The sequence below is a fragment of the Populus nigra genome, chromosome 9 (genome assembly GCF_951802175.1).
Source record: "Populus nigra chromosome 9, ddPopNigr1.1, whole genome shotgun sequence".
In the NCBI taxonomy this organism is placed as follows: domain Eukaryota; kingdom Viridiplantae; phylum Streptophyta; class Magnoliopsida; order Malpighiales; family Salicaceae; genus Populus; species Populus nigra.
The window spans coordinates 17,154,160-17,168,365 of NC_084860.1; the positions used below are offsets into that span (position 1 = coordinate 17,154,160).

Below are 14,206 nucleotides of genomic sequence, written 5' to 3' on the forward strand. Positions count from 1 at the left end.
TTATTTTTTCACTTATCAAAAGATTATTACAATCCTTTATATTAAAAAGCTAGAAAACCTTAATAAAATTGAATATGAAAAATAAAATAAGAATTATTCCCATGAAAGCATAATAATACAAGACTATAAAAAATAAAAAAATCAAAATCAAAATAACTAAAAAAAAATATTTATTTTTTAAAAGAACTCCTACATTAGTCTTTCCAGATTGGAAAGAGCTTGAGTCATTAACCATTATTTATAACGAACATTATTTTATTGTGTTCCACCCCATTATATGTCTCTAAGATCTTTATGTGAGGCACCTCATAATAAACTCCTAACATAACACCTTTATCTAGGCCACTCATCATGAATTTCTACCACAATATTTTTATACGGACTACCCCATTATGAGTCTCATCATCAAGATTTTCAATCATAACATTTGATGCAGAAAGAAACAACACAATAATTTTTGGATATTTTTTTTTTCAAGAGAACTTTCTCATCTCCTTTTATACAAGCACATTATATTTTGTGACTTTTTCTAGTCATAATTATTCAACAATATACTATAATTAACCATCAAGAATCATTGAGATATAATACTTGCTATTTACCACCACCAACCAAAATTCGTTTTAAGTGTAAGGAAAGAATGGATAAAAATGTAAGCTTCATTTAAACAAAATATTATTAGTAATATAACAAAAGATGTTTTAACTAATAATTCAAAGCAATAAATGCTAAAGGGATTCTAAGAGGAATCTTCTATATCTTATAAAATTTTATAAAATAATTGATTTTGGTAAATTCGCTGCCTCAGGGAAACTAAATTGGCAAGAAAGATCTGATCAGATTTTGTTAAATCTCTTTATTAATTGAAAATGTAATGTTAAGCACGTACAGAGCGGTAGATATACCAGTTAATTTTTTATAACTCCAATTGAAATTAATTGATCAGCATAAAAAATTACTAGCCTTTGAAAAATAATATAATTGCCTGGCCCGTGTACAAAGGCATAAATCAGAAAAAGCAATTAATTATAGTTAAGCAAAAATCCAAATATCAAAATTTCTATGACTTTTCCACAAGAAAAACCCTATTATTGATCCATCTTGAATTTAATTAAGCAAATTAGTTGACTAATATTTTTATTTTCAAATTATTTAATTAAAAACGTATATCAAGTTAAAGATCAAAATAAAAAGTTACTAGTAAATTGTTGTAAAAGAATGTTAGTAGTCCATCAACTTATATTAGTTTCTTAATCTGTATTTTAGATGTTTATTTTATTTTTATTTTTTGTGAAATCTCAGTTCTAAATTTAATCTGGATATCTTTATAGTTGCATGTTAGCAATTTTCATTTTCTATACATATAATTATATGGTATCTAGGTTGATTTAAGATGAGATCTAGATATAGAAAGTTAGAAACTCCTTAATTTAAATCATATTTTTGTAAAAAATAATATTAGTTAACTTTTATTTAATTCATTATAAATTTTATATCCATTAATTTAACTAAATCCAAACAAAAAAAGATAGTTAATAAATGCATGAGATTATATCTAATTACGAGTACCATGAGAACACCGACTTTTGCCCTTAAAGAAAATGCTCAAGGCCGATTTCTTACACTCTTCTCTTCTATAAATACATCAAAAATCTGTAAACAAACTCATTCTCAAAATGGCTTCAATTTCAGTAGCGTTCACAATACTTTCAGTCCTTTTGTCTTCAGTTTCTTTGGCAACTTCTGATCCAGCTTTTGACAACTTTCTCCAATGCCTTCATAACCATATTAACCCCTCAGACCCCATCTCTGAAGCCATCTTCACGCCAGCAAGTTCTTCATTTGAATCTGTTCTACAAGCCTATATAAAAAACGGAAGGTTTTTGACACCTACAACCCCGAAACCCCTTGCTGTAATAGCTGCCGGACATGAATCCCACGTCCAAGCAACTATTATTTGTGCAAAGTTTCATGGTTTGCAAATTAGAATCCGGAGTGGTGGCCATGATTGCGAGGGCCTTTCCTATAGATCTAACACTCCGGTTGTCCTCCTCGACATGTTTAATCTTCGGTCCATCGACATTGATATTCAAAACGAGACAGCTTGGGTCCAAGCAGGAGCAACTCTTGGTGAACTTTACTATAGCATTGCTAACAAAAGCAAAGTTCATGCTTTTCCAGCAGGGGTTTGCCCTACTATTGGCGTAGGCGGTCATGTTAGTCAAGGCGGATATGGGAATATGTTGCGAAAATATGGTCTTTCTATAGACAATGTCATTGATGCACAAATAATAAATGCAAATGGCACAATTCTGAATAGAGAAACAATGGGAGAAGATCTATTCTGGGCTATTCGAGGAGGCGGCGGGGCAAGTTTCGGAGTCATTCTATCATGGAAGATCAAGTTGGTCTCGGTTCCTGAGATAGTTACTGTGATCCATGTAGAAAGGTTCTTGGAGCAAGGTGCAACTGATATTGTTTATCAATGGCAACAAGTTGCTCACAATCTAGACAATGACCTTTTCATAAGGGCAATGCCGCAAGTTGTGAATGGAAGCCGCCCCAATGAGAAGACTGTTAAAGTCTCCTTTATCGGCTTCTTTCTTGGACAAATGGATAGACTTCTTCAATTGGTAAACGAGAGCTTTCCCCTTTTAGGGCTAAAGCAAAACGAGTGCAAGGAATTAAGTTGGATTGAATCCACAATTTTTTGGGCAGATTTTCCTAATGGAACATCCATTGATGTTTTGCTCAACAGGCCTTCAAAACCAGTGACAACTTTTTACAAAACCAAGTCTGATTATGTGAAGAATGTGATTCCGAAGGAAGGGTTAGAATCTATTTGGAAGATGCTGCTGCTTAGAGATTGGAACATGAGGATGGAATGGAATCCTTATGGTGGAAAAATGAATGAGATTTCTGAAACTGAAACTGCATTTCCACACAGATCTGGTTACCTTTTCAAGATTCAATATTCCACATCATGGGCAGATGAGGCTAATATTGACAACCAAATTAACTGGTTAAGAGATGTGTATGCTGGTATGCAAACATATGTGACCAAGAACCCTAGGGAGGTATTTATGAATTATAGAGATCTTGACATTGGTAGTAATCCAAGCAACCAGACAGACTTTAAGAATGCTGAAGTTTATGGGCATAAGTTTTTCAAGAACAACTTCCAAAGGCTGACAAAGGTGAAGGCTGCAATTGATCCAGATAATTTCTTCAAACATGAACAAAGTATTCCTCCATATCCAGTTTAGGAAAAACAAAGGAGCACAATAAATGAATAAATTAAAAAAATAAATGCTACATTTAGTTAACTTTCCCATGATTGACGTCGATCTTATTCTAGTTGTTATAAGAATGTTTTGTTCAATGGAACATTCATTCATGAAGACTGGACTAGTTGGATCAGAACTCCATCAGAGGAACTCTACCACCAAACCATACAACAAATTAAGTTATTCATTGCCTCCGAGGCAATTATCATGCCTAATTCGTATTATTGTATTGTGCAATGCGTTTTACAATATGTTGTAGCATGTGTTAAAAGTTGTTTGTAACCCATTTTTTATCTTTATTTTTTAAACATATTTTCAAAAACATAATTTTTTTCCCCAAAAAATATCTTTTCTTTACAATCCAGTCAATTTATGTTCATTAATTTCATTAATTTTGAAAAATCAATTTGAAAGTTAGTGAGTGAAATAATAAGAAAAAAAACAAGACAAAGAAATAGAGATTAAAACAAAATTAAAAAGATTGTGGTCAACTTATAGTATATAGAAATTTTTAATTAAGATATTTAGAGAATCACCAATTAAAGATTTTATTGAAGTTAATAAGGAAAGGAAAAAATCCTTCACAATTCAAGAATGAAAGAAAGTTGATGTTTTACCACAATGTTTTCAAGATTTTCGATTCTCATTCAATAAGGAAAAAATAAAAAAGGTCTTTTAATATTCTGTATCAATTGAATGAATTTTTTTTTCTATTTAAAAGGTTCACAACACTATATATTAAGTCCTAAAGAAGAAAGAGAAAAAAAAAATATAATACGCATGTTTTCACCAATTAGACCCAAACCTAAGAACCCAATCTAACCTAAGTATTTAGAAAGAAGTTTTTTTTGCTATAAAATTGATTTTCCCTTATTTTTTTCTCTTATTGTGATTTTCCTCTCTTTTTTACCAATAGATTCAACTCTAACCTTAAGTTTTTGGGTTTTAAAAAGGGTTGAAAAACAAGTGAGTATCATGACTCCCTCTTTTATTTTTTTCAATTGAGCTAGGATTGATAGTTGGTGGTTTAAAGAATTGTTTAAGGGTTTCTATGGTGTTTAATATATTAATTTGATATATGGATGATTTAAGAGGTGTAATTAATGTTTTAAGGTGTTAATTTTGGCTTAAAATGAATTAATTGAGGATTGAATTTTTAGGTTTTGAGAATTTACAGAATTTTGAAGATTGGCAGATCAATATTTTGGAATCTCAATAAATCAGCCAATCGGTTGGCTTCTTGGTGTCGGTTGACCGGTTTATCAAGCAGTAGGGTTAATCAATTTTTTTAGGTTCGGTCAGTTTAAGATATGGTCGGGATCAATTGGGTGGATCTGTATCGGTTTTATAATTACATTTTGATCTCTAATATTAGAGTTGTGGTCTTTTATGTCATGTATTACGAGTTGTTTTTTAATATGTTTTTATATTAGTTGTACGTTCTGCTGACAATATTCCTCCTAATGATCTTCAGTAATCTCCGATTCTATGTCTATTATCTTTTACTTTTGTTTTTCGGGTAGAATAATCTTTAATATCCATGTAATATAAATAATTTTTGTATATTGGTTGAACTCACCCCTCCATTTTAATATTATTTTCAAGTTCTTAACTCCATTTAATAGGTTAACCTTTGATTGAGAGTTCATTTGTTGGTATGCTTTGCTTGCTTCGACAAGGCCTTTCTTCTTATTCTTTTTTATAAGATGTCTTAAACGCTCCATTGTTATGCTATTTTTATTCAAGTCTAGATTTTATTTCAAAGATTAAATTTTATTTAGTGTAATACATATTTGAAATTATTAATTGTTTTTTAGAAATATTTTAAAAAATTATAAAATGTTGCCACATTTTTATATATTTGTTATATGATATATATGTTTTAAGAGTTAGTATAGATGTGGTGTCCATATGACACCGTTCATGGGTTACCAATCAGAGATTTAGAATTTGAATCGTGACAAAACAAGAAAAAAAAACAATCTGCTTTTTATTCTTGTTATTTTACCCAGAATTTCCGAATACCAATTAGAGTATTCTACCATAAAACTAGGGTTTTGTTATCCTATTTTGCTTTTATCAATCCTATTATTTCATCTATAGATGTCCCCTGCAATAAAAGTCGGACTACTATTTTGCAAGGCAGTATAGTGTTGACACTGACACCAGCATGAAATACAGGTATGAGCAGAAGGTGAATGAGTTCAAACACGACATAGTTTGGATAGCCAGCTGGATCTCACTTGAAGGTCAAAAAAAAAAAAAAAGGAGAGAGACGAAGAGCTCAATTTAATACTATCTGGATCTGTTGGTCACAACTAGTTGTCTTCATGATTTTTCATTCTTATACCTTGGTCTTTTGGGCTATCTTCTTGTTTTCTATTATGGTTTTTTTTTTTTCTCTCTCTCTCGGCTGGGTTTTAAAAAATATTTTTTTATTTAAAATAATTTATTTATTTATTTATTTGAATCTTAAGGTTAAAAATAATTTTTTTTAAAAAATATATTATTAATATATTATTAAAAAAAATTTTGAAAAAAATAATTATTATAATATTAAACACTGCATACATGAAGGTCTAGACAATAACAAAATCAATTTCTTAGACTATTGGGCTTTTCAAAATTAAAAAATAACAATATCAAACAAAATCAATTTAGGTGACTGGCCTAGATGTAGCACCCCTCCTTTGGGCTTAAACTGATTGTGTCATCAATGGACCCAAGACCGGGCCTAAAACTTGTCCAGCCCATCAACATGAGGCCGGAGACAAGGCCTAATCTAAAACCCGGTGGGGCATCCATCCCATCCGGGCTTCTCATACATCTGTATGGAAAAAAAATTTAATAAAATCAATTTATATGATAATAATAAATAAAAACAAGGAAATGTGCTTCCTTTGTAATCACTCCGATAAAGGATGGTGGTAGCAATGTCAAAAGGTGGCAGTTCCACAGCCGCAATAGTGCTCTTTGAAGTGAAGAAAGGAGAACCATTTCGCTTGCCTGAAAATCTCATCCACCACAGTCGCCTCTGATGTGATGCCCATATATATATATATATATATATATGTTAGGAATTAGTTTCTTTGTTCTATATAATTAGAAAAAGCTAGGAATATCATTATAACATAAATTAACAATTAAATATTTAATTTTTTAATTATCATGATTAATTCTTATTGGAATTTTTATTTATTTATTTTAAACACAATCCAACAATAAATGAAACCTAATAAATACATTCAAATAATACTTAACGGATATTCTAAAGAATTAATCATGCTAATTAAATACATCAAATAATTGTTATTTTAAATTATAATGTTTTAAGTGTTTATAATAAATAATAAAAAAAAAACACACGAGTTGATTAAGAACATTAAATGACTCTTAACAAGCAACCTAAGGGCACCCATTAGTCTAACCTTTTTTCTTCTATAAATATGATTTATTATTATCTTTTCTTCTTTTTCATAACTATAAGTCATAAATAATATATCATGAAATCCCATCAAAATGGATGAAAATATAAGATTCAAGAAATATTAAGAAAAATAAATTCAATGTAATGTTGCTTTCTTTTTATATATGAATATTTTGCAGAATAATGCTAATATTTCCGAAATTTTGTTCCCAAATTCACTTCTTGTAAAACTTCAACAGTTATTAGAATTATGCGATTTATTAGCCAAATTCACTTATTTAATACATAAAATTCCCATTTAATACATAAACATTTTCGGGAACGTGAATTGGCTCAAAATATTGATAAATATAGACAAGATTAGCATCAATTACCCTAATTTGTAGTTGCTTGCACAGTTGAAAATATATTTTCCATTTTTTAGTATCAAGAGATTTTATAATCTTACAAACAATTCTAATAGAAACTAATTAATTCTCCTCTTGATGGTTTAACTTATATAATTTTCCTTCGTATTTTATGAAAAGTAATTCTAAATATTAAGAAAATATGAAAAAATAAAAATACATATGAATAGTTGGATTAACCAGAGCTACAAGTAAGTTTCTTTTAAAAATCATAATCCAGTGGCTACTGTGTATTTTTTCTTCTTTTTTTATCATATATATATTTTTTAATATTTAGCATTAAAAAGAATAGTTTTCTTTTTTGTTTTCCAATGAAGCCTTAATACCTTTTTTCCCCCCTATAAATATACCTACAAGTACTCATATCTTGTGCTAAAATCTTAGACCAAAAGAAAATGAAGAGTCCTTTTGTGTTCTTTTCAGTTCTTCTGATTTCAGTTTCATTGCCAAACTCGATTGCACTTCCAGACAACTTTCTGCAATGTCTTTCAGAAAATTCTCAGCCTACAAATCCCATTTCTGATGCTATCCATACTCCTGACAATCCTTCATTCACAACAGTTTTGCAGTCTTATGCCAGAAACCTAAGGTTCCTGACGCTTTCAACACCAAAACCCCTTGCTATCATAGCCGCGAAGCACGAATCCCATGTCCAAGCAACCATTATTTGTTCTAAAAAACTTGGCTTGCAGATCAGAATTCGGAGTGGCGGTCACGATTATGATGGACTTTCGTATGTTTCTGATGTCCCTTTTATTATTCTTGATATGTTCAATCTTCGATCGATCAATATTGATATTGAAGATGAAAGTGCTTGGGTTCAGGCTGGAGCGACTCTTGGCGAAGTTTATTATAGAATTGCAGAGAAAAGCAATGTCCATGGATTTCCTGCAGGTGTCTGTCCTACACTAGGCGTTGGGGGACACTTTTCAGGTGGTGGATATGGCAATATGATGAGAAAATATGGCCTGTCAGTGGACAATATAGTTGATGCACAAATAATTGATGTCAGGGGCAGGATTCTTGATAGAAAATCTATGGGAGAAGATCTCTTTTGGGCCATTAGAGGAGGAGGTGCAGCAAGCTTTGGAGTCATCCTTTCCTGGAAAATAAAATTGGTTCCAGTCCCGGAAATTGTCACAGTTTTTAGTGTTGACAGAACTCTGGAGGAGGGTGTTAGTGACCTCGCTTGGAAGTGGCAACAGATTGCAGCTGATAAACTAGATAATGATCTCTTCATAAGATTGATGCTACAGCCTGTAAATGGAACTCAAGAAGGGAAGAAAACTATACAGGCATCCTTCGTTGCCATGTTTCTTGGCCGAGCAGAAAGACTCCTTTCGGTGATGAATGAAAGCATCCCTGAATTAGGCTTACAGGCGAAGGACTGCGCTGAAATGAGATGGATCGAATCTGTCCTGTCTTGGGTCGGCATGCCTAAAGGAACTCCTATTGAAGTTTTACTTGACAGGATTCCAAAGGGTGTGAGCTATCTGAAACGGAAATCAGACTATGTTAAAGAACCTATTTCAAAGGAAGGTTTGGAATCCATTTGGAAGGTTATGACTGAGGTTGGAGAAGTGGCAATGCTCTGGAATCCTTATGGTGGAAAAATGAGTGAGATTTCGGAGACGGAAACTGCATTCCCGCATAGAGCTGGAAACATATTCAAGATCCAATATTCTGTGAATTGGAAGCAAGAAGGAATTGACACCACCAACCATTATGTCAATTTGACAAGAACTCTCTTTGAAGCCATGACTCCTTATGTCTCAAAGAACCCGAGGGAAGCATTCCTCAACTACCGTGATATCGACATTGGTAGCATTGGCAGCCATGGAAATGGGACATTCCAGGAAGCAAGTGTTTATGGGCACAAGTACTTCAAGGATAACTTTGACAGATTAGTGCAAATTAAGACAAGGGTTGATCCTGATAACTTTTTCGGGTATGAACAAAGTATTCCAACTCAATCATCATCTTACAGTAAGATCCTATGAAGATTGTAGAGAATTATTAAGAATTAGTTCTCTCCTGCTTGTCTGAGTATGCTCAGTTTCAGGACAGAAATTGAAAGTCTTATACTCAGGAAAGAAAAAATAAAGATGTTAGTTTTTTCCCCCGTAGTTTTTTTAAGTGATTTTTCTAATTATGGTTTGAAGGAATTTGTTGTATACTGTGTTGAAGAATAATTAATTTGAACTTCAAGAAAAAAAATCTTCGGTTGCAATTTCAATCTTTATATTTTTCTACTAATCAAGAACAGGAATGCTTATGTGACTTGACAAGAAAATTAGACCTTGATTTAAGAAGAAATTAAAGCAAGAACTGCATTTTACTCCAATGCACAATTTTTTTTTTGTGCAAGAAGTGGTTTGATTTAATATTTTGATAAAGATATTGGATATTGAATATAACACGAACTATATAAAAATATTTAAATAATTAAAAGAGAATTCATCATTCTAAGTAAATTAAGAAAAACATTTCACATGTTTTCAAATAATATTAATTGTAAATCCTTGCACAAGGCGCGGAATGAGATTTGAAAAGAGTTTTAAATCTTAATCTATAAATCAATGATTATGGTGTTAAAAACAAACATGATTTGACAGAGATAATAATTACACTAAGAAATTGATTACTGTAGACCGTAAGTGATTTCACTGTAGACTACATTGTTTGGGTTTGCTCTTTACTAAAAACATTGTGGGTTAGAAAGGCATAATGGTAGGGCTATCCTTGCCACACAGAATTGCAAAGACTGTAGGGGGTGGGGTTGTCTTTTTGGGTGGGGAGAAAATGGTTGGTTCAGATTTTGGTGGAGCTGTACGATCCAGGCTGTAGACACCTGGCGCTCGGCTTAAAACTTGGACGCTAGGGCTAGACTCGTCTACCTGGCAGCAACCCCGGAAACGGACACCTAGCGCCAGGACCAGTGAGCGAGCCTGGCAGCAGCACCGGGCTGCAGACACGTGGTGTGGAGCTGTCATGCCCTATGCGCTGGGTAAACTCGCACGTCTTGTTAAACACCCGAAGAGGAGGTCTACATGCTCGCCCGCATGGGTCTGCAGACACGTGCTTTGGGTGCAGACCCTGGCGAGCGGGTCTGTAGCCACGCGAGCCTGGGGTATGTGCCCAGCGCTGTTGACTCTGCAGACCTGGGCACCGGGTGCAGACTCGCGCGCCGGAGTCAACTGTGAACCGCACCTTAGGTCTACAGACCCTGCAAAGAAGAAAACTGAAAAAAAAATCAATTATTATTATTATTGTTATCGTTAATAATAATTATTATTATTGTTATCGTTAAAAAACTTGTTACTATAAAAAATTTGGTTAGACAAGTTCAATACTATTATTAATATAATAAATATTATTATTTGTATTCTAAATTATTATTTTTATTATAATTAAAAGTATTAGTATTAAAAATACTATTATTTTTATTATAAATTTCATAATTTTTATTATAATTAATATTATTCATATAATAATTAATAAATTTGTAGAAAATATTATTAATATTGAAAAACAATAATATATTTGATTTGAAGGATAAAATTAAAAATTATTATTACTATTACTATTGTTATTATTTTTATTGTCATTACCAGATTTTAAAAAAACATTATTACTACCATCGAAGAAAAACATAATTATTTTTCCTTAATTCATATTAAGATGTTTTTGTATTATTTTGATGTGATTATATAAAAAGTATATTTTAAAAAATAAAAAAATATTATCTCAATATATTTTTTAAAAAATATTTTAAGATGTTTCCAATTTTATTTTTTTAACTCTTGAAATTTTTTTCTTTTCTCTTTTTGATTTTTTTTCACACTGTAAAGAGGAAATAAATCAATGTGACCCTTTTTATATTATATAAAAGTTTGGTGATGATAATGTTGTTTTCATTTCAGGTTGGGTTGAATTTCCTTATTAAAGCATGTTTTTTTTTTGCGTTTCAAAATTGCTTTGAAAAAAAATTGAATTTTTTTTATTGTTTTCTTTACTTCAAATTCATATTTTTGATTTTTTTGTATTTATTTTTTAAAATATATTGAGATTGGATCTGGCTGTGCAACCGGACTCATGAAAAATATATTAAATTGAGTCCTACCCAGCAGAACTCATTCAAGTTAGGTCCTGCCCTAAAAGGACCCAAAATAGCACGGCTGGACCCGTTAGCTTTGGCTCTTGTTGCCAACAAAACCCATCAGCGTGGGTCCTGTCCTAAGCAAGACCCATCAGTGTTGGGTTCTGCCCCTGGCAGGACCCAATGCTTTAAAAAAAAAAAAAATTCTCATGTAATTTTTTTCACATAATAAAAGAAAATAAATTGATGAGAGTTTTTTTATATTGTTTAAAAGTTGGGTGATCATAATTTTATTTTCATTTGAGGTTATGTTGAATTTTCTTATTAAAGCATGTTTGTTTTTGTGTTTAAAAAATTCTTTGAAAAACATTTGAAAATTTTGTTTCTCTAATATTATAATATTAAAGTTGATGGAGCTCTCAATATATTTTTAATTCACATCATATACTTTATATATTTATATTATATAAGAGATTTTTTTAACAATAAAATCCATTAAAAAATAATTTATAAATATTATAATATAATATTTTTTTAGGTAATAGAAGATATTTTAATTTTATAACATTAGTGTATGAGATTGAAAGTTTTATCATTTTTTTATTGTTTTTAGATTTTTTATTCAGTAGTTTTGAATTATATGTATTATTAAATACATAAATAAATTATGTGTTGGGTCCTATTAGTGGCAGGATCCAAAATAGCTTTAGGTCCGGCTGCACAACAGGACCCAATAAGTTTAGGGACCCAAAAGCACTAAGTTCGGACCCAATTCTCTTGGGCCGACCTTAGGACCCAACTCCATTGGATCCGGCGTCAGGACTCAATTATCTTGGATCCTGCTTCAGGAACCACGACTATTGTGTCCTGAGTCCAGATCCAATTCTAGTCATGCATCAAGACTTAAAGGAAATGGGTCATGCCTCAAGACCCGAGATTAATGGATCCTGCTTCAAGACCCATCTCGTTGGGTCCTGTCTCCGCACCCAATTCATTTGGTTCTACGTTAAAACCCAATTCTCTTGGGTCTAGTATCAGGACCCAAGGTTCATGGTTCTTGCGTCAGGATCTAAGGTTCTTGGGTCTTAAGTTTCTAAATATTATTATTTGTGTTATAAATATTGTTATTTTTATTATAATTAAAAGTATTAATATAAAAATATTATTATTATTATAATTAAAATAATTAATAAAATAATTAATAATTTTGAAAAACATTATTAGCAATATTGAAAAATAACCTTGATTTGATTTAAAGGATAAAATTAAAAATTATTATTGTTGTTGTTGTTATCATTAATAAATTTTAAAAAATACTATTATTACTATTGAAGAAAAACTATTTTTTTAAAGATTAAAAAATATAAGAATTTAGACAGATGAATTAAATAGACTCGAAGCTCTTGGGTTTGGCTACAACGCCAAACCCAATACTTTTAATTTTATATTATTTTTTATAGTTTTATAAAAATAAATTAGTGTGTATCATGTAACTAGTATGGATTAAAGTGGATGCAACAGTGAATTAGATATTTGCTTTAGTTTTCTTAATTAATAATAATTAAATCATCGCATCCCTTGATGCTGCTGGGAAGAGTAAGATGCTAGTGTGGATATTGACTTTTACGTGATAGGGTCCTACGTGCTGCCTTGAAATTAATTAGTCTACTCTATATATTAGAAAGTGGCTATTAGCATGCATGATACCAATTTGTTATAAATTTGTTTAAATTCTTAATTTTCGTAGAGCATAATGTCAAAGAAACATTCTACTATAGTTTATATATATATATATATATATATATATATATATATATATATATATATATATATATATATATATATAAGAGAATATAATAAAGATTATGTATTATCAATAGAAATAAAAACGTGAAGTATATACTGCGGATAAGAATTCATATGGTTGTGCAATTCAAAAGAACAACCATTAAGACATAAGTTTGTCATGGCGACAATGTATCGTGTCCTGACAGAGGATGCATGTGAATTCTAGGTGACTAAGAAATCAACTCAGGTAACGGATTCAATTAAGGATGAGATCCGGTATAAAACTCGGGTATAAATTAAATATGTTAATTTTTTAAAAAGAAAAAAAAAGATATAGTTCAATTCTCATTCTATTAAATACAAAAGGTTAAAATTGAATAAGAAAATGATAAATAAACTGGTTCGATTCAACCCGGATTAACATGACAAACATGTAATCTAGATAATAAGAATCGAGTCAACCTAGGTTAATCCATCAAATTCGTTGTCCAGTTCATGAAATCGAGATAACTTAATAGAAAATAAAACAAAGAAAAATCAATGTCAAATGATGAAAACTAAACAGAAAATACATAAAAAAATATATTAACTCGAGTTAAATTTTTAAATTCGTAATCCGAGTCATTAGAATAAAAGCACCCCATCTCATAAAATCCAAAAAGCTAAATTCTTAACAAAAAAAATTAAAAAGAATGTCAATTATACAAAAAAATTAAATATTTAATGATAAAATTAAAAAAAATCTCAATTATACAAAAAAATCCAAAACAAAACAAAAAAATAATAATTAAAAAAATAAGGATCAAAATAAAAATTAAAAATAATTTTGATTTTTGATGGAAAGGTGAAATTAAAAAGAAAAATCAAATTAGCAAATAGACCTAAAAAAAACAATAAAAAATAATGAGGATCAAAATTGAAATAAAAAATCAAAGCAAATTTTTTATTGAGAGGTAAAATTAAAAAGAAATTAATTTAACAAAAAAAACCCAAAAAAAAACAATACAAAAAAATAAGGATGTAATTGAAAACATGTCAAAATTTTACAAATAACTAAGAATAAAATTAAAAATTGAAAAAATAGAGACTAAATTGAAATCTCAAAACATCAAGGAAAAACTCTAAAATTCTACATGACAACTTGATTTTCTTGGAGAGGAGAGACAGTAGGGGAGAAGAAAAAAAGTTGTCGCCTCCC

At 30.5% G+C, this 14,206-nt stretch overlaps 2 protein-coding genes across 2 annotated transcripts; both read left to right on the forward strand.

Moving 5' to 3' along the window:
- Positions 1-1,649: 1,649 nt before the first annotated feature.
- Positions 1,650-3,266, forward strand: LOC133702809 (berberine bridge enzyme-like 17; the record flags this gene model as incomplete). The annotated part of the gene is made up of 1 exon (XM_062127122.1): positions 1,650-3,266. A coding segment is annotated over one exon (1,617 nt), but the record flags the coding sequence as incomplete, so codon positions are not given.
- Positions 3,267-7,505: 4,239 nt separating this feature from the next.
- Positions 7,506-9,240, forward strand: LOC133703194 (berberine bridge enzyme-like 14). The gene has a single exon (XM_062127652.1). The coding sequence runs from the start codon at positions 7,517-7,519 to the stop codon at positions 9,119-9,121; it is 1,605 nt and encodes a 534-aa protein (XP_061983636.1). The 5' UTR covers positions 7,506-7,516; the 3' UTR covers positions 9,122-9,240.
- Positions 9,241-14,206: the final 4,966 nt, after the last annotated feature.

Coding starts and splice junctions, on each gene's coding strand:
- LOC133703194 (XM_062127652.1), top strand. CDS start 7,517: ATGAAGAGTCCTTTTGTGTTCTTTTCAGTTCTTCTGATTTCAGTTTCA.